General features: G+C 40.6%; 1 protein-coding gene across 1 annotated transcript in view; it reads right to left on the bottom strand.

Moving 5' to 3' along the window:
• NHSL1 (NHS like 1) overlaps window positions 1-25,377 on the bottom strand; it is a 174,381-nt gene that overhangs the window by 10,000 nt on the left and 139,004 nt on the right. Inside the window, exons 3-6 of the mRNA XM_062488911.1 lie at window positions 21,026-21,153; window positions 17,899-17,970; window positions 11,854-12,046; window positions 6,896-7,027 (exon numbers count right to left, since the gene is read on the bottom strand). Of these exons, the coding sequence (XP_062344895.1) occupies window positions 6,896-7,027; window positions 11,854-12,046; window positions 17,899-17,970; window positions 21,026-21,153 (525 nt within the window). The remainder of the gene's footprint in view (window positions 1-6,895; window positions 7,028-11,853; window positions 12,047-17,898; window positions 17,971-21,025; window positions 21,154-25,377) is intronic.

Here is a 25,377-nt window from a genome sequence, read left to right as displayed (position 1 = left end):
AAAATCTGCATGCCAAGATACGTAAATAACCAAAGAGATGGGGTATTTTCCTTCTTCTGCCACTGTGAAAGACACACACGCACACAAACACACACACACAGATGAGACAAAAGGTTGCTCCTGGTGGAGAATAAAGCTGTCAGCACTACAGCAAATATCTAATACTGTCACAGTGACCTGTGGCTGAGAGCACTTCAGTATGTGGTATGTCTGTAATGTATACACAGAGGAAGCTAAAAGCACCCTCTTTCACAAGTAATATAATGCAGATGGGTGTTTCATGTCTGTTCAAAAAGCTACTGCTAGAGAAGGTAAATGGTGAAGAGGACCAATGCTGGACTTGCTAACTTCACCTTCTCCTTCCAAAACAAGGAGTGTTAGAATGCATTTATTGGGACATACTGTTCATGGTAAATGCACAGTGATGTCTGAAAATTAATGGCACTGAATACAGGAGGCCAGTGATGGCTATACCAGAATGCCTGGCACAGCAGCTCCTGCCCCTTCCCTTGGCACATAGAGACAAGGAACTGCTGGCTGACCCAGCCAGACCAGCACCAGAGCAGCACACTAACAAGAGGGCAGCATCAACAATCAGCTGCAGGATGCTGCTGAGAACCAGTGCTTATCCTGGGTTTGTTACCAGAACAGATGTCATTTATAGTCCAGCTTAATGTGCTCTGGGAAACTGCGTGAACTGACTCAACACCAGTAAATGTCCACAACCTCAATACTGCAGGGAAGCCCATCTGGGCAAGTCTTTACACTGGTGCAAGGTCTCTTCTAGTCAAAATGACTCAGAGCCCAAATGAACACAGGATTACGGAGGGCAAGACAGCCCAGCATCAGAAATATGAACTACAGGGCCTACATCCTTCAATTGTTCTATAGGATATGGTCAGGGAAGGAATTTTGCATTGGTGTTACTATTACAGGAACATAATTTTGAGGTTTAATTTTTTTCTTTTTTTTTCTTTTTTTTTTAGAAATGCAGCATATTCTGAAACTCAGCTTTGGCTTTACAAGTATGCACAATCTCATATAAAGTTGTGACAATTTACTCTTTTTACAGTTCTCTTTTCTGAAGAGGGACAACAAAAATCTGCAGGGAAAATGGTTCAAAAAACCAACCAGAGGAACATTTAAGACTCAGGTATACTGGTAAAATGCTGAGGTGTTTACGATTTTGGTGAAATTAAGAAGGGCAGTGAGGAGTATTTTATTTGCAATTTACAAATGCACTGTAAAACCTCACTCATCACTTTCAGAGTAATACTGGAAAGCAAGGATTTTCAACCGCCCTTAAAATCTTTGCTGGTACGGCAGCTAGAAGACAATCCCATCCTAAGGGACAGCTCAAACCTTTGACTACTACACTGATAATGCTAGGTTTGTCAGAAAACACCTACTTAAATAAACAGCAGTCAGAAGATATCTGCAACACAAAAAATCCTTGAACAGAATCAGCTCTTTTGAAGAATACCATCCGTAAGACCATCTAATTGCAGGGACAACGTGTGAGCAGACACCAGCAAAAAATGTTGCAGAACCAGACATCAGGTTACAGATGCTTAACATTATGAAGTCAGAAGGAGCTGCAAACTGGGTGTATGATAAATGTGACTGAAAGCAACAATTGTCCTGTCTGCCTTTTCTATTATCCTGTGCCCAGCAGCGCTGCAGTCAGTGTTATGTCCACCACAGGAGACCTGTATCTATGCTCTTCTCTGTTACCCCACTATGCTGAAAATCTCTCTTTGGGCAAATGCTCTTCACTAATGCGCATGTTTAGAGCAGGCTCTAGCAGCAAGTAAAGAACACCCACCCTGTGGACTCTGGTAGTCACTGGTGTTGCTCATTAGAGGGGACAGGGATTGAGAATGACAAATTTAGCAAATCTGATGGGGAAAGAAGCATGTCTGTATATAATCCCTGGGGCCAGGTACTAGCTACCAGCAGCACTGCTGTGACTCCAGCTGAGGTGCTGGCAGCAGCAGCTCATTGCAGAGAATCACATGAAAAGTCCTCTGCATTGAAATGAGCACGGAAAACTGAGGGTTTGAAAAGATTAACAGTGTGTGTGTTGGTGTCACAAAGTACATGCTTGGTTCAACGAGAACAAAGAAGTAGTCTCTCTTACCTTCTGACTAACCATTTCTAGTGCAAGCACTGGTCTCATGCCACAGGCACATTCCTAAGGTGTGCTGCTCTCACTGCCTCCTCATGCCCCACCTAGCAATCCTCCTGCAAACCTGGTAAACTGGCTAAGTCACTGTGCAGGCACCACAATTCACTGCTAGAAAAAGCCCCCAGAGATTCTTAATCTGTTTTACCCCAGCACTTACAAACTGAGTGATTTCAACAGACACTCAACAAGAAACAGACAGGTACACTGGGCTTATGGCAATTTTAAGGAATTTTCACTGTGCTCCATGAAGCATCTGTAATCTCGCAGAGGAGAAGAAAAATATTGCAGTGAATCCTGTGAAACTTTTCAATACCACCAGCTAAAAATATCCTGAATACTTGGACGGATCACTGCCACCCTGAGAGGGAGAATTCTGATGTAAATATTGGGAATTAAAGTTTTCTTGATTCTGTTCATTTCTCTAACCTAACAGCCTCTGGTGAAGTTTATATTCTTGGCATCTGTGTTTTTCATCCTCCCAGTACCAAAAAGCAGATTATACATGCATTCTAACATCTAATCTATAGATGGACAGTGCTAGAAACATATAATGGTGAAAAGCTACAGGTACAAACCCAGTATTAGTCAAAACACACAGTAACTCTGGAACAGAGATATTCTCTCCAAAGACTGCTGAAGTTGCAAACAGAAGCAGGTGCAGAATTACTTGGCAAGAGCTGCTGGGTATTTGCATGGTATTTTTGTAGGACCAAGGGTATCTGGGACTATTCTTACCCATGGGACCTGTAACTTGAATGATTGCGATCCCTAGAGGGAACTAATTGGAGAAGAGTATCAATTAAGAGGCGGTTTTAATAGAACAGCTGAGTTTCCAGAAATCAGAAGGACTCATTTGCCACCACGCAGCTGAGATGGAATTGCTTCCTCTCAGGCATGTCAACAGAGAGCTTCAACAGTCCCAATGATACCTGAGATACCAACTAGTACCACCAGGGGTCTGAGGAATCACCAGGTTTCTTGCACAGCAAGAAAGCAAATGAAGGACTGACAGCTGAGGTGTCAGTCATTCCCATCTCGATGACTGACACAAGATCCTACAGGCCACAGTGAGCTACTAAAAATGTGAGGTAGGAAAATAAGCTGAAAAACCTATATGAGGTCATTCTGACCCTTTGAACCCTCAGGTCAAGAAGGGGGAAAAAAATACACAGGGCAAAAATATCACAGAGCCGAAAAGAATATTAATTGCATCTGTAAGATGGAAAAAAAAAAGGATTTAAATAATCCAAAGGAAGTACATAGGAAGCATAAAATTAGAAGACATTTTCTGGAAACCAAAAGGATAGAAACCTTCTGTTGGAATAGGAAAAAACTATCAAAATACCTGTCAGAAGGAGAAGGAATCAAAAGGTAGAAAAGTTGAACATGTTTCGGTGGGGCATGTTTATTAGGAACTGTGGTGGAACTGATAGTCAGGTCTGAGACCTGCTCCTCCTGCAAGACAGAGAGGGAGTCTGGGACACCAGAAGCTGCCCACTGGTGTCTGGGACTGCACTGGTGCAGAGCAGTGCATATAGAAACACTCACAACCAGGTAACTTGGAACCTCCACAAAAAGAAAGTTAGTCTGACCCAGACCCTAGAGCACTGACACAAAGAAGGGACCACGGAAAGGTGGAAAGCATTTTGCTGTCTTTTCTGGAGAGCTGGAACATGTGAAGGGAGCTGATGATAACCAAGAGGCAAGAAATGAGTAAGGCCAGTGACAGGTTCCTCCAGAGAGGTGCTCATCTCTACCAAGCTTCTGTGTGGGAATCATCTTCTTGTCTGAGGGGGAATACAGGTTTGTATATAAGGGACCATCTGAAGAAGACATCTGGAGACAAATGGATAATGGCAATACAGAGCAGAGAAACCAAGAGCACTTCAAGTAAAACAGTTTTAAGTTTCTTGCTCTTTCTGCAGTTTTGACCCAACACTGACTCCCATTAAATATGCATGTAATATTTATGTTCTGTAAGACAAGGAAGGTAATTCAGAAGCATGCAGAACTAATTTTTTTCATTGCTATGTTTGGCAGAGAGAAGAATGTTTTGCCTTCTCCTCTTACTTCGGTGTCACTCTGCTAAAAAGTACAGAGAGGGTGCTGCAGTTATAAAACAACTTCAAAAAGTAACCGCCATCTCTGAACTGGTAGACACCTCACATTCTTACTATGTCTCAGAATCCCATCTATGATGTTGCATTTCATTTACGCAGAATTTTTTATGCAGAATTTTCCAGTCTACACAGAGAGACCGGTTCATCACTGGAAGACACCTGTGAAAACACAACAGCATTTCAATGCTAAAAAGCATTATGTTTATGTGTAAAGATACTTTGAGCACATGGGTGCAATTAATGCCTCCTATCAGTATGCCTGGCTAAGCTCTATGAGGGTATCACATCCATTGAGCTCAGGCCAGTAGCCAATGCAGGCTTTCTCTTCTGTTTGGTCTCTTCTGTTCCGAAGGACCCAAAGCAGCCAGGGGAGAACCCCAGCAGCATGGCCTGAAGGAAGTTCTTCCAAGCTCTCTCAGAAGAAATGAAAATAGTCCAAGCCTGGTTGAAGCTTTGAGGTTCTCTCAAGTTTCTGCTTCCTTCTGAAGGATAAACAAGGTTACAAGAATCTGCTGTACATGTTGGTTATTTAGCCTGCACGCAGCAACTCTAGTGTACCAAGGGATTTTAATCTCTGTGTAAATATTATAGCCATTCACAGCAATGCTTTAGGGGAGAAACAAAGAGATTTATTCAGCTGAAACCACAGGGAGAATGTCAATAGGCATAATGCAATTGCTTGATTTGGAGTTTAGTCCTAATACTTGTTCCGATCAAATGAACTCTGGAATGTTTTAAAACTCGTTGTTTGTTTTGGGACAGCGTAAGAGAAATAGGGAATGGACTACTACAGAAATATTTGGGGAGTGACAGGGGAGAAAAGGCAGAAAGAGCACTGAACAGGAATGGGGGAGACTTTGCAGTTATTCCCAGCCTTGTCAGCAGCCTGGTGGCTGACTGGCTAAGTCACTTTGCTGCAGCATGTCTGGTTTCCCCAGGCATAAGATGAAGACACTACCACTCTTTTCAAGTGCACCTTGCATCTTGTGATGGAAACCAACACACTAAGAGGATGGGCACTGCCATCAGAGTTCTCCTGGCATACAGTTTTCTCCCTGGAGGAGACAGAACCACTACGGAAGCAACACGGAGCTCCTCTGACAACTTCTACCATAGGGCAGATGGCTGAAGCCCCACACGCCTGTAGGTTGTGGGCCAGGAACCATCCAGAGAGAGTTCCTACAGTGGGATACTGCCAGTCCACAACTTAAAATAGGAGCCAAGGAAAACCTTCAAGCAGTGCAACGTGAATCGTGCTCAGCATAGAGATGAAAGATGAAAACCAAGGTAAAAACTTGTCAGCCTTAGTGAGCTGATTGGCAAAAGTCATACACTTCTTTTAAGGTATTAACCGAAGAATTCCTTTTAGGACAGATGACAACTGCATTCTCAGCTTACTCCACCAAATGAAACTACAGTTGATGTTTTCAAGCACGAAGTATCTTTTTGAAGTAGCCACAAACGTAACCTCTACATTTTGTAAACACTTTCTTGAGGCAGAGGATTCCCATAGCAGGGCACTGCTTCATTACAGATGCTGAAGGAGCACAGTTCCATTTGCGAACTTCTCTGCACGTCATTGTCTATTTCTTGGCTTTCTCTGTGCCTGAACCTCTAGTTCATTTCACAAGCTACAGATTTTTGCTTCTGCTTCTGAAAAATCCAGAAAAATAATCAAGAACTAAAAACATAATTAAAAAAGAAAGAGATGCAACATGCAAGGCAGTGAAACTTACAGAAATCATCAATATATGAGATGATTCCACATATAAAGCACCAAAATTAAGTTCTGCCAGACTATTTAAAAACATATTCTTCCTCTACTGAGAAAAAAAGTGGGGGGCATACTTTTATCTGTGAAGTTATAATCTGGGAAAAACCAAAATAATTTTTTTAAAAATAAACTAAAATAACACAATGTAAATCAAAGAATTCTGCAAAAAGTATCTGAAAGGTCTGCCAAAATCCATATTGCTTCATCAGCTTTGAATTCACATCTACTATGAAGTGTGAAGAAGGGCTGTCTGAGGTAGTGTAAATGTGACCGAATAGGTAATTTTCCTTTAAGAATATATGGAATAGCTAATAAACCCAGGTAAGTTACTGTCAATCAAATAACACTGATACTTAAGGGGTTTCCAAAACTGAACTGGAAAATAGGTTTTTCATTCTTGATGCAATCCTTGGCAGATTCAGGAAGGCATCCATGAATTGACGTACTCCACTAAGCAATTACTCACAAGCCATCACATCTGCCCATTTCAGTTTTGCTTTGGTGAACATCCTGGAGAAGATGACCAAATCTGAAGGAAAGTATTGAAATCCAGAAACCTTACATTCCTGCAGATTTTCATTGTACCAGTACACCATTTTCCAAACACCCAGCTCCCTTTAACAGATGGAAGTCAACAGATTAAAGGTCCCAACTTCCCAATGCAAGAGGTGGCAAGGAGGCACACACGTATTTGGAACTGAAATAGGCTATCAGACTGTATTTGGTTTCATGAGCACTGGTAATGTTTTTAGTCTAGTAATGATAAGCAGTGACAATGAACAGTGGATGGAATACAGTTCTGATGAGCCATACCTAGCTCCTTTTGTATGTTGTCAGGGATTCCTGTAATAGTCTTTCTCCTTTTGACTTTCTTCGGCCGTCTTACCACCGTGTCTGTGTAAATTAGAGACCGCCGAATGCTGGCTTGGCGGTCGAAATTCTCCCCTAATACATGGTAGAACAAGCAAAGCAACATTACTTCCAAGCACACTGACATCATGCACTTTCTTCCACTAGTTTTGTTGCAGAAATGGAAAAAAAGGCATTAATAAATGGTGTTAGCTTGGTCCTACAATGAAGGTTTACACTGAAGGGAGATACAGCACATTGTCACAGTAAGGCTTTAGACACAAGTATCCATTACACAGTACTGCATGTTCCAAAAGGAATTTTGACTTCCTAAGCCCAGTTCATTTTTGGTGAGAGCAGCCGTAATTCCACAAGCAAAGAGAATCCTTGCCTTAATTTGGCCCTTCATACATTTTTCTGTGGTTTCATAAATTTAAGTAATGAGCTGCAGAAAAAGCAAATCTGCTCATGAAAATGGAAGATCACAATGGTTTATGCAGGAACAGACATTGCTATTGGCAACAGCTATTACGATGCCTTTGCTCAGCTCCATCATTAACTCGCATGAGGCCCTTCTTTTTCATTCCAAGTTGCTCTGAACCTGTCAAGTGCACCACATTTCTGGTGTTGATCTTTTAACACGAATACAAATAAGAACTACGGAGCACGCAGAGATCAAACTGATCTTGTGGACTCATAAATATTTCAGAGTAAAAGCTGCTTGAAACTGAAACTTTACAGATGATTATAAAAATAAACAATGGCAAGAGCTAAAAAAAATCTGCAAGTGCATTTTGCCAGACAAAGCCTTATGATGACCATGTGCTGTATCATAATGGGACCCAGAAGCACCACTATCATAAAGCAGCTTTTCTTTAGGAATTCACTTTTGTTTAGAGGTTTATAATTTGGCCATTTCACTAGTAGTAAGACAAAGATTCCCCTAGAGACCATGAGCTACTTCTCTGTCACTTCTAAAAATTTAACAGCTACCCCCCCCACCAGCTTACATGTAAGTTCCCTTATTAGAAGTTTAATAATTTTAAAGCCCTGCTAGATGTCCTTTAGATGACCCACTTAAAACTCGAAGGCAGAAAACCTTGAGATACATTGTACATGTTTTTTTTCCATTGTATGCTTTTTTTGAAAATTGATGACCAAATTATTTACCTCTAAAAAGTGATTAATGCATGGTAACACATAAGTCATAAAAATTACCCCTGGCTGACTGCACATCAGTACGATGTGTGTCATGCGAGCAGCACAGAAAACCTCATTACCTCTATAACAGTTAAAGATACAGTCATATATTAAAGTAAAGCATGTGAACTTGTGAAAATGCAAGGAAAAAATGAAGCATTTTCATTCACCATGTTGTAAATATGAAGACTCTGACTCTGTTTGACTGGAGCCTTGACCACAGGCCACACTTTTGCTGAGTGGAATCCTTGCAGTTACAAAATGCCAGTTTCATCCAACTTCTGGATTGACTGAAGTCAGATTAAGGGAGGAGGGGAAGCCCATGGGAACTATAAAATCGAGAGCTATCGATTCCACTGGCTTAGTAGAAGTCCTGAAATATTGAGACAGACTATCCACTGTCCCAGGCAGCACCAGTATTAGGATGTTGGGACTCATACATGGTAAAAGACAGGACATTCCGTTATCATGTCCTGCAGGATGATAGTAATTCTAGACACATTAGACAAATCCAACAGATCTGAAGAACAAAGTTTTGCATCTCTGAACATATCTTTATCCCCTCAAAGGCCAACAGTAATGTCTGAGATGGTGAGTTGCAAGAAAATTGTAATGTAGCTTTGAATAAAGCCCTGGAATAAAACATAAGTGGTAAGCAGAGGGTGCAAACAAAGAGAGAGTCTTTTACATGAAGCCTCAGACAACACAAACAGGATGGCCATGGGGAAATACGACTGTGTCAACTGATACACAGTAACTTGTTCCAAACGAGCTACCTAAAAGCTAACTCAACAATCCATCTTTAATGGCTTTTGATACACAAAGGCCACTATGCAAATCTGTAGAATTTCAAAATAGCAACTTCAGTAAAATCCAACAAGCAAAATCAGAATGTCTCAGTCTTTTTTTATTTCTTCACTGTCATCTTTTTCATTTTAGAAACTACTGATGTCAATGGTAAGTGTATTTTACAGAATTTAAGAATACTTTTCTCCTTCTCTTGCAGGTTTGTAGTAAGTCATCTAGGTATTCCTTATATACTTTACTCAGCTCTTCCTCATGCAGCATACCCAGTTTCCTTGGATTCACAGAAAATACTTAAGTATGCGCTTAAATCTCACTGAAGTCAGTCAAGCCAGACCCAAGCAAATGCTTAAATATTTTGCAGGATCCAGCCTGGCACTGATCACCTCCACCATCACCAGACTCCTCCATCTGGAAAGAAAGTTAGTTCCGGAAAACCCATAAGAACAGACACCATTACATATAAATCTCTGAACCCACAAGATATGTAAATGTGAAGACTGGCCACCACTGGAAAATTCAGCCCAACCCCTTCCAGAATAAAGCTCAGCCCAGGCACTCTGAGACCAAAACTGCTTCCAAATCTGGATGTCTAGTCAGCAGCTTGTCAGCCTAATGCAATGCCCCTGCACCTTCAGGCTATCCAACAGATTTTTATGACTACTGTATTAGTTGCAATCTGTTCACCAAAGAGCCCCGAAAGCTGAACTCATGGAGCATTTATTGCACAGCCACCTTGAGAGGCCTTTGTAGCAGAATCACCACTAATGCACTGCTGAAAATGTTATCAATTGCCAGCAGCCTCTTCAGAAGTTAGGCTTTCATTTCATGCCAGGAGTAATAAAATGGAAGTTTTTTGACCTCTCTTTAGGGAGAGTAAGAAAAAGAATGTGTGAAGGAAAAAGCCAAAACAAAACAAAAATCCTCAATGGTCTGTTCCGTGTCATGTTGAACAAACAGCACCGGATTTCTTGTCAGTTTTTTTCCTGCCTTGTGCAGTGGCATAAGGAACTTCACCAAAAAAAATTACTTGGTGTGTGGGAGAGCAGAGGAGGGGAGCAGATTGTGACTTTTTAAAAGGAACAAGGACAGCAGCTTTTTCTGTATGTTGTGCGTGGCTCATATGCTTGCCTTGTTTTATAGTAGCAACATAATTATTTCAAGGGAAAGGTGGATCCTGGAGACCAGATCACATGATACAACAGCAGCCTTCCTTTAATGCCCTCCCTTTCTACCTCTTGCAATTACCATGTTTATAAGGGAGTAAGTGCTCAATCACACACTCCAAAAAAAAATATAATATGCATGTGCACTATTTCCATCACAAAAGTTGAGAATTGCTGAGCTTTCTCAGTCCTGACTAAACAATTCAGGGGACACAAGCTTTGTTACACCAACCAAATTATGCAGGTTGAAGTCACAAGCATAATTTATCCAAACAAGGTAATGTTGCACATGATACTGAACTAATTCCAAGAGTTATTTGACCCCTTTACCTCATTTTTCTTTCCATCTGTTTACTTCTCCCCTATCTTTTGCAATAGCCAAGGTCATTAAATCAAACAACAGATTACTGTTTCTAAGTATACTGTGTTCCCGCTGTCACAATATCTAAGCCCTACTCAAGCTTATTGATTGTGTCAGATTATCCATTGTTCCCATGACTTGGCCTTCTGCAACTGTACCCTAAATTCCCTAGATAATGCCAACTGGCATAGAAACATTTCAGCACTGCATATATTTTCTTTCTATTACTTTTCCTGAGGTGGTGTGTTCATGATTTCATGTTGTCTTCATCTGTTTACTTCAAATATTTTCTGCTATTTAAGGAATAATTTCTCATTGATTTCTCAGAGCTGATGCTTGTTACAGCTGTCCTGCTCCTATACTACTAGAATATTTAAATGCTACTAAATACTACTAATTAAAATACTGCTTATAAAAACACAGGTGAAAAAAGCATTGGTACTCATGCAGCATAAGAGAACCTAATTTACTTTCAAAACAAAACCAAACATTGCAAGCTATTGATTGTCAGAGTAAGCATGGAGTCAGAGCATGCCATATGGCATTTGAAATAAATTGGATATTGAATATCATCCTGGCTATGGCAGGCAAGCAGTCAGTTATTTGAATTAACTAATAAGAGACAATCTTGATACTGTGCAGAAAAAAAGGGGTTATTCAATTGAAGTAGTAATTCCATCTTTGACAGAAATTCCATTTTACACACAACAAAGTATCTATTCAGCATTTGGCTTTAACCTAGTTTAACTTCCACAGAGTTCTGCAACAGTGAAATCAAAGAGCATTTTCAAAATGAAGAGTTAATACACCGTTCATAACAAGAAGATGTAGACTATGGTTATGTAAGTGTAATGTCTTACCTAGAGCACTGCTCAGAGGTTAACTTGTTAACTTTTTATGTCCTAACCCTACTCTCCTTGACACCTAAAGCTTTTGCTGCTGATAAAAACTGGACCCTAGGGATTTTTTTCTTGATTTAACATTTAGTCTTTGGAACACTTAAGTTCCTGACAACCTTCATTAAATAAAATTCCTAAAAGAAAATCTTAAAATAACATCAACATTGGATAAAACATGATTTTCAATTACATATCCTCAGTGCAGTCCACAGCAAAACACTGTTATTTATCAGCCCTCTTCTTGCACTTCATCCTGTTTCAAGCCCACATATTTTAACCATCTCCATTAATAAAAATTTTAAGGGATTGATATTTTCTAATTAAGTTCAGATTCAACTATTAAATGCAAAATGGTTTTCACAGAAAGGCGTGGTAATTTAAAATTCATGCATTGAATATATGGGTGTCCAAATACTAGCCAACTGTACGGATCCCCTTTCATCTCTGCCTTCCCTCATTAGTGTAATGCAATTACTGAAATTAAAAGCCTACCAGTGACATTAATAGGAACCACATCTGTTTGGACGGCTTGTGCTTGTTGTCGCATTTTCTCTTCTGGTGTTGGCAGTGGGAGAGACTTAGTCCAGTTGGTTTGGGTGTTGATATCTGATAAATCATTTGTAGCTGGACTTTTAGGCCTTTTGATGGTAATAAGCTTTTCTTCTTCAGGGGAAGAGACAGGACACTACAAACAGAAATACATACAACAATGTGAGTTTACTACTAAAAAAATACAGGTAGGACTATGGTATTACTAAGGTGTTGCTGCTGTAGTCAGCATTGACTGCTTGTGGAGCAAAACACGCCCTCACAAATATCACACTTCGACCTATATAAAGAGCAGTTTTAAAAATACACAAAAAATGCAAACCAAAACATCTAGTTTGTATTTTTTCAAGACATTTGATTAGTCTAAGGAATATATATCAATGAAGAAGAGTGGTGCTGTGCACAGCAAAGCACAGTAACTAAAACACCTTACACACTGACATAGTTCCTGCAGTGATTAACCCCTCTCTCCCTGCACCAAGGTTTGCCTTCCCTTCTCCTCTCACCTCCCCAAGCCCTATTTGATGAGATTTGAGCACTGTTTTGCTCCAGCTGCACTAGGCTGTACGAATGTGCAAGGTCTCAGAAAGAATCCTGTTACCAAAAAAAACAAATTTTAGTAGAGCTCAGTAAAACAACCAATCAGCACACTCCACAGAATCATCAGCCATGGATCAGTGAGGTAAGAAAGTAACTTTGCTTTGGTCTTGGAGAAACTCATGCCACAGTCCAAGGGGTTACTCATTTTTCAGGGGTAAAGCACTTAATAATATTAGCAGCCAGAGAGCAGCAATTTTTAAAGTCAGTTCTTCTCGCAGTGGCACTTTGAGCAGCACTCAATTCCATGAAGTGTTTTACTTAAAAAAAAAACCCAACCAATAAAACAAAAATCTTTCTGCACGAGAAAAATAGTCTGCAACAGCTTGTGAAAATCCCTCTACAAAGTTATAAGCCAAAAAACCATTTCCTTTCTGAGACCAAATCTGTTTTCATTACAAGGGCTTTGCTTTCATGCCAGTAATGACAGAGGAAGCCATAGAGCAGCTTTTTACTGACAGGACACTACTTGTCCATCACCAGGGCTTCTAGCAGGTGGTCACAAACACAAGTGAACCTGCGAGAAGCCACCTTCCCTCCTCCCTACTCCTGCCGCCAAGACACTCCACCAGGGAATCCCAAAAGCAGGAGAGGAAGGAAGACCTGCAGGAAAATTAACCAGCCTCCTTCTGCCCACCGACAAAACAAAAAGGAGAAGAGAACGTGGAAGAGGAGTTGCATAGCATTTTCAGCACTTGCAGAAATTTTCTCTGCAAGCTGCTGACTCCTCTGCTTCAGAGGAGTTTGCTTTGGATATTCCTCCCTACCACCAGACCAGAATTACCCCTCTCTTTTTCTCTACTACTCTCACTTTGCAAAGTCAAATACTACTCAGAATAGGGTAGTCAGTACTGGACTGACACTTCCCCCCTCATTGCTGCACACAGGCATGGAAAGAAACATCACAGCCTTTTATAACAGATGGATTTTTTTATTACTGTGGGTGTTCAGTCTAAGTGATCTACTTTCTCTTGAAGCTGAGTGCTATAAAAAAGACATGCCCAAACACTGTGCTACAACCACTGTTTATCATTACTGATTTTAATTTTCTTCCTGTTACTATGAGGAGTTCACACTGTTTATAAATAAATACCCATTTTATTTATTCTATTATGCCTTGACTCTACATCCTTTAGGACATAGTTCAACATTTTATTAAATAGAAAATAAAAATAAAAGCAACTTCCATGCAGAAAGCAAAAGAAAAGTAAAACCTCTTCAAGCAACACTAAAAAAAAATATTTCAGGCAATGAAGCTATTACTAATACCATTCTGTGGTTTGGAACCACACTTCAAAACGTGGGAGCTTGTCTTCAAGGAAACAATCCATTTCTGACAGCCTTGAATTTCTTTCCTAGAGAGGCTGTGGAAGGGATAAATACTGCTCTGTAAGTAAGGGATCAACCCAGTTAAAAGTCCTGGCAGTTCTATCAATACAATCTTCTCGGAGGATACCAGCATTTTTTCAGGCCTCTGCTTTTTTTAAAATACTCTAAACCCAAGTAATAACATGATGTGAATGCTTATCTTTCTTTGTGTCCATACACTGTTCATGTACATACACAGTGGGGGCACTTCATATATGTACTTACAAACATAATTACTTTCCCACCTCAAATTACCCAGATTCATTAACACCTTCATTACCTTAAGCAATCTGAGACAGGAATGCCATTGAAGAAGGAAAGCTGCCTCCAGACTATGCTTCCCCCCAGCTAAGCTTCAAAAGTGACTAAGTGAGAGAAAGGATTTGTAAGGAATATGGCAGGGGGGTGATAGCCCACCTGTCAAAGCAGGCATGTGTGTATATGCACTTGAATGAGTAAGCAAGGGCTGAGGCCAAGAAATATTGGTTTCCCTGTTCTATAATGAGCTTTTCTCCATTCCCTCTCCTCTTCTAAATCAGGGAGACCAAGGGAGACACCTCAAGCATAGTTTTGCAGTTTGTTTGGGGTGAGGAGGAGCACCAGTGACCTTCAAATACACTGCTTACTTGATACTGTCAGCATCAGTATGCATCACCTTCAGACTGCACTGCAGTGCCAGGTCTCAGCTGTCACGCAGCAGTCTCTAAGGGCTACTCCAGTACATCAAGTGGCAGAGATACTGGTTACAGAGCCATCCTTCCTTTTCAAAGATATTACTCGAGCCAAGCAGAACAGGATTTTTGTTACAGTATATGAACAGAAAAACTGAAGAAGCGAAGGATCTGCTACAAGGGAATCCTAATTAATCAAAGAATGTGAAAAATCAATCAGAATTTTTGCAGAATTAGAAGCTGAGAAAATTGAGGACAGATGGAGTAAGACAGAAATGAGTCAGATTATATGAGCATATAATCAATGAGAAGCAACTGAAATCCCAATGGTGTAGTCGAGTTCAAAGCAGCATCAGTGAGAATGACCTCATGCCACAGGACATGCATACGTACTTCTATAAAATAATTCTGCAGAAGAGTTGGATGTGGTTTTGGGTGTAAGAATAAGTGCTCACATTTCAACTGTAGATACATTTTCCATGGATCCTGAAGAAACATGACTATCTCTACTTACATCCTTTCTTCCAAAGTACTCTCAGTGATAATGGTATAGGCATGACAAAGCTTTACACAGCTTTATTACACATAATACACAGCAGTTCATCTTTCAGCCTTCTTCAGACAGAAATTATTCACCGATCTAATCAGGATGAAAATGGGATTTACATATTTTTTAGCAAACATTTCCAGATTTACAGCACAGAAGCTTGCTGGAAGACGCAATGAATTGTTGCTGTATGACAAGAATGTCTTCTCCAGTCAGATCTGTTACACCTGAAGTAGAACGAGGCACAGCTGATCATAAACTCTATGTTCATAACAGAAGCACTTGTCTCATTTTTAAAGCACCTCTGAGTCATAGTAACTTTACTGCTACTCTTAAATGCCCAAATCTCTGGAATGGGTTGTTAAACTCATCTCCACAGGAAAATTTGCTGGAATTCCTTCTTTTTCATGGACATGGTAAGGGGTAAAGGTGGAATGGGAAAGCAGCAGCCTTGGACCTTGCGGTGCTTCCACAAACATGCACTAGGGGGGAAAAAGCATGAACTTCCAAATGGCAGTTAAAATAGGAATCCAGGAAAAAAATGGCCTATAAATATCCTATAGACAAGCTATATGGCTCAGTAAGCTGGAGCCTCTCTGACGCCTTGTTGACATACTGTCCCCCAGCCAACTCAGCTGCTGAGATACAAACAAAAGAGTTTCACTATCTCAGCACTTTCATGCTATTTGAGAGGTCCCAGATGACAAATGAGTTTAAGCTAAGTATCTTGCAGCACTCTCTGCCTAAATAACCTGTTTATTCTAAATCCTTTTTATATAACAGGGGTTCATACTACAGTGTTTAAATAAAGATAGAACCTCCAGGAGGAAAACTCAGTCCATACAAATTTTACTTTTCAGCAGAGACTTCAAACTTCTAGTCAGGCCATTTACTCTACTGTCTCCTAAAATCACTTCTAAAATCATAACTTATCAGAAAAGCAGAATAGATGGAAAAAAAAATCAAGTGCTGCAGACAGCAGCCGTAGAGTTCGGCTGTCTATTATAGTTGCCAATATCCTGTTTCTGCCTCCAGTGTTTTACTACATTTGATGGCTTCAAGAGCCATTTTCCCAACACCAAGGGATCAAGACAATCAGTAACAGGGAAAAGGAAGCCAAGACCCAAACCTAGCCAATTGAGAATGGCACTTCACACGCCTAATTCAACCCGTGGTGTGTCACACTGTCTCATGGAACACTGCCACATTATAAATTTACATGAATTTACATTTCAGATGAATTAGTCATTAGACTCTTTGGTGTCCTCTAGACCAAGGTCACAAGTCTAGTTCCCACCGTTTTCAGAGAATATTGCATTTTATTACTTCTACACACGGATCTCCAGCTGCACTAGCCAGCATTGCTATCCTAAATTTTTCACTTCATAACCTTCATTGTGTCTCAGTAAGGTAAGAATATTTTGTCACTGAAAGGACCGACTATGAAGCAAAATACCAACTTAACAAACACTGCAGAAATGTTCTTTTCTTCTTCCTCTACTCTGCTGTAATGAGATAAAAAACACAAGAAGATCTGTACTGCCTAGAGCTCTAAAAGCCTATCTAGTATCTGCCTTAAGATAAAGGCCAATGAATTGCATCAAGGTAAAATCTGAGGATGCATAGAGCAGATATTTTTCCTGAATAGTCTCTCAGCATCGGATGGAGTCCTCAACCTTCAAGAATGTACCCAGTTGCTTTCTAAACCCATGTAAACTTTCAGCATCCACAATTCCCACAGCAGCTGCACAGACTGAGTATGCAATGAATGAAGAATTACCCTCTTTTCTTTGTTCAAAGGTTTTCTGTACTCACTTCCTTATGCTTTGCCATTGCATATATTATGAGCTGCTATTTCAGCTCAGAAAATGATACAGTACTTTAAAAAAACAAATCCCTGTAAGTGGTACACAATACACGTTCTTCTCACAAGAGCAGTGCCATGAATCTGCAGCAGGACAAGGGAGGCCACCTGAGGACACCATCACCCAGAGGTATCTTCAGCTCTGCCAGACCTCATGCCTCAGGGCTTTTTAGGCATTCCCTAAAACTTAAGTGCCCAACTTTACCTCTTCTTAACACCGAGCAAAGTTTTGCATTAGACTTCCTCAGATCAATAGAATTAGTGCACTTGTTCTCACTTAAGATACTGAACAGTTTTGTGCAGATATTGGAGAGATAAAAGTTCAGATGATCACAGTAGCAAAAACATCCTCTCCCCCCATAATAAGGGAAGCAAGTGTTTTTTCACCCCAAGCATAACTATTAAAGCACAATTCTTAAGCCAAATGACATGCTGTAGGGAAAAAGACCATGAGTTTTGGGTGCACAAAGATTTTCATAAATGGAATAAAGAAATAATATATGCAATAGTGCATGCTTGGGACCAGGTACTCTCTGTAGTTCACATCTACCATTCAAGAAGACACAATCCTCCAAATTAGTAGAATGTTTCCTTGGCTAATTAAAAAACAATGAAGCAGACAATTAAAACACAGAGTCTACTGGGGGAGGGGTTTCAAAGGAGGCAAATATTAATAGAAAAAAAAAGGGAATAAAAAATTATGTGAACCAAATAAATACAGGATACTGTACTGCAAACAAAAAAGAGAACAGAGTAACATAAAAGAAACTAATCTGGCATGGGACTCCTCTTTTTTTAATTGCTTTTTTCCTAAGCAGAAAAAAACAGCTGGTAAGGACTGAAGGCTAAGAGCAGAGTAAGACTGCACATATGCTAAATGCTACATGTAACATCAAGCTGCAGGTAAGGCAGCTGGATGGCCCCACTTGTGGGCATAGTACCTTGTTGTTCCAGGGAACCAAGTTACAGCAGGCGCTAATACAAGACTGAGAGATGCAGTCTAACAGACTAGACTGTTGAGTGAGACAAAAAGAAACAAAGAGAATGAGTGGTAAAAAGGGAAAGGAAAAAGGAGTAAGAAAAAAAAAAAACATACAAAAGACAAATACAGTTAATATACACAGGCATATATTTCAGAACATAAGGAGAACTGGAGTTTGAACGTGACATTTCAAAACATATTTTACACTGGTAAAACAGAGTAATACTGAAGGACACTAACAGCTCCCAAGTTGTGTCACCAACAACATGTAAGATACAAGAAAGGAGACGACTGGTCACAGTACTGAGACGTAAAATCCAGGTAAACCCATTTAATCACCAACGAACTCAGTTAGGATCAGTACTACACTGGAGCTTGGCCTCCATTAATCTAACTTTTAAGAATCAACATTAAAAGGGCAAATCCAAACACTTAATTTTATACCAACTTCCACTCAAGAGAATCCAGCTTTCTATGTTTTCTAATTTTGTTTATTCATTTTTGAGTTGGGCCTGCTTCTCCTTAGTGGTTTTCCTTTGGAACAGCACATGTTCTGTTTATCTTAGACACTTCCTAAGATGCTGAACCAACATGCCTGGTGGTGTGACTATTACTGTCTGCTGACAGACACCCGTCTCCACAAAAGCTGAAAATGCTTGTGGACCAACACTTAGCCATGGTTTCATATTGTCTCCATTGTAGACAGACAAGCCAAATATCTGGCTATGGTTTTTATTTTTAGAAGAGGATTAAAAATAACAGGGAAAGCTGTTTTCCTTTGTGATATCACCCACTCTTTTTTGCTGCAAGTTGGCAATTAACTAAGAAGTTTATGAACAGTAAACAGGTATTCATCCACGCACCACTATTTTGCTGTTCTTGAATTTTAATTATAAAATACTGCATGCACAGAATTTAAATGTTAGCTTTTTTGCTTTGAACAGACAACAAAGCTATAAGGCTTTCATTTAGTGGTAAGGAGTTCTTCACATTCTGAATCACAGGATTTTTGGTGACCCCAGTTCCGCACTGTTACTGAAGAACTCTCCTGACAGCTGAAATATGATTCCCCCAAGGCGTAAGACTTATTAGAATTACTTGGCTCTTTACCAGTAGGATAATAATTCAAGTTCAGAAATCTGTTGTGGTAAACATTAATTTAAAGAAAGATTAAACCTTTACAGCATTTAAAAAAGCACCAATTAAACAGAGATACTGGTCAAAAAATCCACAAAAGAAAGTTATACAATATGAATGGAGAATCATGCTACAGTTTACAAAAAATTTATGTCTTTGTACACTGGAAATAAGAGTGGCAGGGTTAAGGCTAAGGTTGTGAGATAATCAGTAACAGGTAAGACTGTCAGTTTGGCAGCTATCTTTCTCCACAGCTCTGAATCATTCTTTCAGCTATAATATTTAAAGAAACCTATTCCAATTTGAAATAGATATGCTGTCCTATATTTAAAGCACACTTAGTTGCATTAATTTTCTCCAGAATGCACAGAAATTGTTAGCAACACATTATGTTAATACTCAAAAAACCCTTAACCAAGAAAGGATGACAGCTCTTAGTCTCCAAGAATCCTCACTCATACGTACATTCTTTCATGCAAATTGTTTAAAGAAAAGTGCATTTACATTTTTTTAAAGGCTTCGTTAGTTTTACTTGTGCAGACGGTTATATGCTGCACAGCACTGGCCAGGACAAGTCGATGACATATATGTATGCATTTATGTGCAGTACATTAATAGCAACAAACAATGTGTTAATACTTTCCCCAGTGGAGATTGTAATTCCATTGATTTCAGCAAGGTTTTGCAAATTACCATTAAAATGTATTCCACAGTACGAATGTGCTTTACATTCTCAGCTCACTGCCAGTACATACCACACACAGCTAAACAAGATGCTCTGACATTCCCTGCCAATACACAGATAAAATGCAATCACCACCTGGAGAAGAGACTCTACACAGTCCACAAGACCTTTTATTATGTGACTAAAACCCATGGAGGATAAAACTGAAAACAGTGTAGTTTTTAGAGTGCATTCTCAAGGTCTGCACGTTTTGCTGATGAGAGTTATTTGGTCTATGCTACAGAGGGACATATGGTTTAGCAACAATTCAAAGAAATTAAACTGCGTTACGATCAAGGACATCCTCCCACTCTGGAAGCAAGAGCTGTTTTTGGCAAAGTATTCTAGAATATCTATCTTGAAAATGCCAGGGCCTCTGGCATGTCAGCTTTAGACAGGCATGCTCCAGTGGATCTTGCCATCCACCCCAGCAGTAACATCCTAAACCATTACACCACAGTCAGCTTTTCCTTCAGAGCCCACAGGCACAACAGGATAAAGACAGGAGAGGAGAATTTTTGTTCTTCAGAACAATAACACAACTTACTAGCTCTGTAATTGAAATCTATATAAATTGATGTATAAAGTAATATGGCTTCATAACTTTCTTAAAACCTGTGATCAACTGCTCCTTCTCTTTAATTTATTTCTAGATTCTAAGCTAAGCACAGTGGGAGCTGAGATGCGGGAATGTAAGCATGAAAATCATGAAGTAAACTGAAAGAAAGGCAATAAATTGAACTCAGTGGACAATCTTCATTTTCTGGATGCCTTTACCAAACAGTTGTGATGCATTAGGACAAAGCCCCTACCTTAACTAACTGCCTGTATTAGCAATTCAAAGCAATTCAACTATCCAAGTTACAATTCAAGGATGCTGATAGCTGCTGAATAGCTCTTCCTGCTACTTGAAGGTAAACACTTCGAAGCTACCCTTGCTGGGGTCTTCCCTCCAGAACCTTACCAAGCCCCTTCCTGCTTTCACATGCTGAATGTGCCAGTGGCAACTTTGTATCACTGCATGGGTAGGATTGGGAGTTTTAAGAGACCATGAAAGTCAGATGAACTACTGTCACTGCAATTCAAAGAAATAAAAATCCTTGTGATCCTCTAAAAATCCTGCCTTATTTGAACAGCATTGTGGCAGGCAATTAAACTGAACCAGGCAGGCAATTAAACTGCACTAGGCAAGTATTTTTTCCAGTAATTTTTCCCCCACCATTACCTTTTGTTCAATTTCTTCATAATCATCCTGGTAACTTCCACAGATTGCACTGGAGGACGAGGAGAAGGTGGGGCCCTGAGAGTAATACTGCGAGCTCCGGTAGCCATCCCGCCTCAGCTTGTCACACTCTGCCAAAAGGAAGAGAAACAGGAGATTAAATCATGGCAAGAGCCATTACTATTTATGCTTGGTGTTCAATGGCACTTAAGTACTGAATGTTCTTCTGCAAATGTTTACCGTGCATTAACATTGTCTGCAGCCCCAAGTGACAGAACCCAAGGGCATGTTCCTCATATTTTTATTTATAATTCCTCCTCCTCCTCCCTCACATGTGTGACATACGTAAGCCCGCACATAGTGTATTAACCCAGGCAATGGCAAGTGCCTCGGATAGAAGGGGGAAATAGATTTCTTTATTTATTTAAGTGAGGCCTGGCTCTGTGTCTTGACAGATGGCAGCATCTTGCAGGATGGGAGACGGATGCATGCGAGTAACTCCAGGGGTCTCATTTGCCAGGCCGGTAGACATCTATTATATGCCTTACACTTGAAATGAGGATGATTTTGCTCACTACTCAAGCACCATCTGCTGAATAACTTTGGCACTGACCACTTGTCTTGTCTTCCTGTCTGTGGAAGAGACCATTTACTGTGATTTTGGAGAGAAGAATGCAAATCACGAAGATCCCAAAATCTTGCGTTGCTGCACAGCACACGTAGTTTAACACTACTGAGTTCCTAAAGTTCAGAAAGAACTCAGAGCAGACATGCATCCCCACTCACAATAGCCACAATTCCAGTCAGTACTGCATCCCCCTCACCAAGTTTTCCACAATCATCTTCCTGCCTCCTAATTGATATTCAGTGTGATTGTGCTAAAGAATAACAGACGCCAAAGCATAAGGAAAAATTAAATGTTCAAGATGCAGCAACCAAAATCATCAGACCAGTTAGCTTTACATTTACAAAGACAGATATGTGAATCTGCTGAAAGATGATGAAAGCAGTAAGAAAATTAAGTATTTGGTGTACTTCCATTTAAGGAACTGAAATTTCTACATAATACACAGGCATTATCACAACACAAAGTGCTTTTATCACCACTTGTGGGAGAAGGCCTTTCTGTGATTATATCGTCTCTCTGCCTAGCTTAATCCTCTGAATACTTCTTAAAACAGAAAAGATGCAATGCTTATACCAAGGGCAAGGTTTTAAGAGAGGTTTTTGCCTGGCAAATGATTAGGTGGAGGTACAATGTTCCACTCCAGCACAGATGTCCTCTGTTGTGCCCAGGTGCTTCTGAGACTGAGGTCTGGAGGACTTGTGCTGACAGGTTAACTCACCTACAGCAACCACAGATCTGTGAGGATTTAATCAGTAAGGACTCCCCTCTGTCTGCACATAAGCACTGAAGAGGCGAGCACACACTGTGACAAGCAGCCATTTCCATCAGCACCAGACATACGTCCTTGCCTATGAATCCCTATGGTGTCAAAAAGGGCAGCGTGGCAGGAACCTCTCCTTCTCTCTCAATTCAAGGACCAGCAGCGGCAGTGTGCATTTTGAGATCCAAATCAATGGCTGTATCTCAGGAACAGAGGGCTGGTAACCTTGTTTACATGTTCCACATGTGTGAGCATGCTGGCATCGTGCACATCTGGCAAACTGTTGCTGTACTTCAGGAAGGGAGTGAAAAATGACTGTCAGCAACCACAGCAATGCAAATTCCTCCACATCCATTCCAAATTTGGTACTGGATCCAGCCAGATCCAGCACATAACACTCACAGATGTGAGCACCCTGATGGGTTATTTGTTGGTTTGAGCTACAAATTAATAGGGTAAGCAGACTGTGGCAGAACAAGACAGCCCAAAGATTTGCATCAACTTGTACCATGGGTTAACATGTTAAGTTGTCAACTTAGACACTGCAACTTTTACCTTCAGAGGAATCATTAATCACTGCAAACGAACATGAATACAACCTAAGGGGAGCATAAGAATGCAGTTATTTTTCCTCCCATATGTGGAATAAGGCTTAGGGTCTTTGCTGGCCACTCCTGTAACTCTCTGACATCAGACATTATGGCACACACCTCCCCGCGCCGCCCCCCCCCCCCCCAAAAAAAAACAAAACCAAACAACCTGTTGTGGTTTGACCTGGGCTAGATGCCAGATGGTCACCAAAGCTGCTCTATCACTCTCTTCCTCTGAAGAGAGCTGGGCAGGAGACAGAAAATATAACAAAAGGCTCATGAGCTGAGAAAAGGACAGGGAGAGAACACTCACTAGTTAAAACCAGAGGAAAAACAGTTTTGATTTAGGGGACTTAGGTGAATTTATTACCAATCAAGAGCATGATAATGAGAACTAAAGCAAAACCTAAAAAACACACTCCACCCACTCCTCCCTTCATTCCCAGGCTTAACTTTAGTCTCAATTCTCTAACTCTTCCCCACTCAGCAGTGCAGCGAGATGGGGAATGGGGGTTATGGTCAGTTCATGTTGTTCCTGCTGCTACTTCCTCCTCAGGGAGGTCATTCCCCTGCTCCAGTGTGGAGTTCCTTCCACGGGAGAGTCCTGTAAAAACTCTCCAATGTGAACCCTTCCCACATGCTGCAATTCTTAAAATTAACTGCTCCAGCAGTGGTTCTCCCACGGGTGCAGTCCGTCAGGAGCAGTTTGCTTCAGTGTAGGATCCCCACAGGGTCAGAAGTCCTGCCAGCAAATCTGTTCTTGCTTGAGCTTCTCCATGGATTTCCAGGGCCTGCCAGGAGCCCGCTCCAGTGTAGGCTTCCCATGGAGTCACAGGTGTCACAGAACTCTTCCAGAGGTGACAGACTCTTGTAGAGTGTGATAGATGAATCCTCTGATATTAACTGTTTGGCCATATTTATTTTCCTTCCCAAGGAGGTGAAGATGATGAATAGTGCACCACGCAAAGTCCAGAAAAGCTCCAAAACCTTAAGGTAATCAACACTGAAGGTCTCAAGTCCACCACAAGTTCAAGTGGACTGTCAATACCAACCTATCAGCTTATCAAGCTCACAACCTCCCACTGTTCACAACACAAAATCCAATCCATGTAACTTCAGAAGGTATTGCAGAAGGACTGCAGATGAAGCCAAAGTTGCCAAAAACTGCTAAATGAAACCAAGAAAGAGGTTGTTTGTCCTCAAGAACAGCTGTTCTATTTATGTTCTGTAACTGTACATATTGCAGCACAGCAGGAAACACACTGTGGATGGCACCCAAAGCCAACAAACCTCACTACAGGCCTTAGGCAGATATCTCTTAGTTCATGTTGCTTGCAAGCACAACTCAAGGTCAAACATTGCACTGACTGAAGGTGCTGTCGCTGCCAAACCAAGGGTGGCAACTGCTGTTCAAAAACTGTTCAAACTGGAAGCTCCTCCCCTCCATCTCCTTACTCGTATTAGAGGTGTACACGGTCCTCTGTATGTGATCAGGTTCACATTTTTCAGATACAGGAGTTTTATTTTTTGTAAAAAAATACTGACGAAGAAGCTAGAGATACTTACTCTAGAAAATACTTCAGATACTCACTCTTGAAAAGACTCCCTTCTTCGTAGAGGAGCAATATGTTGTCCTAGTCTGGCAATCCCAAACAGATAAGAGCACTATACACCAAGTCAAACAGTTCTTACAGTTATGCATGTTATTTCAGAGATGTCTGTAATGAAGCTGGCAAGGTAACAGAAGGATCCATCTAGTTCCAATTATTAAAAATCTTCATTTTAAAGAATGACAGTACATTAGCACCAGCTAAATCAGGGACATACACACTCTTGGCTGCCATTTCCCACATTATACAATATACAAAACTGTGCACAGCGTTTCCGTATTTCTGTCAAAGAACTGCTAGGTTGAACCCCAGGACACAAATACCCCCTCCTGAGGATGCACTTGCCAGTCCAAATCTGCAGCACATGCTGCAGAGAAGCTCAAAGTCATAATCTGATCTGAAATGTTTACCAATATGATTATGCTCCAGATGAACCAATTTTGCTCACACAAACATTAATTCCAGGAAAATCAGGAAAGTGTTACTGCCTTGGCAATTGCAATTGGTGGCTGCACAGGGTAGTGCCACAACTCAAAAGTCTGAAGCTACCGCCCCTTCATTTCCTGACTGTTTCTGGGGATAAGTGCACAGGGACATTGCCTGTCACCTTCTGCCACCCTGCAAATGCTTTTCTGGCTAGGCAAAATCATGGATTAGCTCTTGTTTTCCTTCTACACTAGTGATACATTAAATTTCAGAACCTCCTCTGTATCAGAAGCACTGCTTAAAAATTATTGTCATTAGATTATAATTTATTTCTGTGGTAC

The sequence above is a fragment of the Cinclus cinclus genome, chromosome 3 (assembly GCF_963662255.1).
Source record: "Cinclus cinclus chromosome 3, bCinCin1.1, whole genome shotgun sequence".
Lineage (NCBI taxonomy): Eukaryota > Metazoa > Chordata > Aves > Passeriformes > Cinclidae > Cinclus > Cinclus cinclus.
Note: the sequence above shows the minus strand (reverse complement) of the source record. Positions and strands in the feature narration are given on the sequence as shown.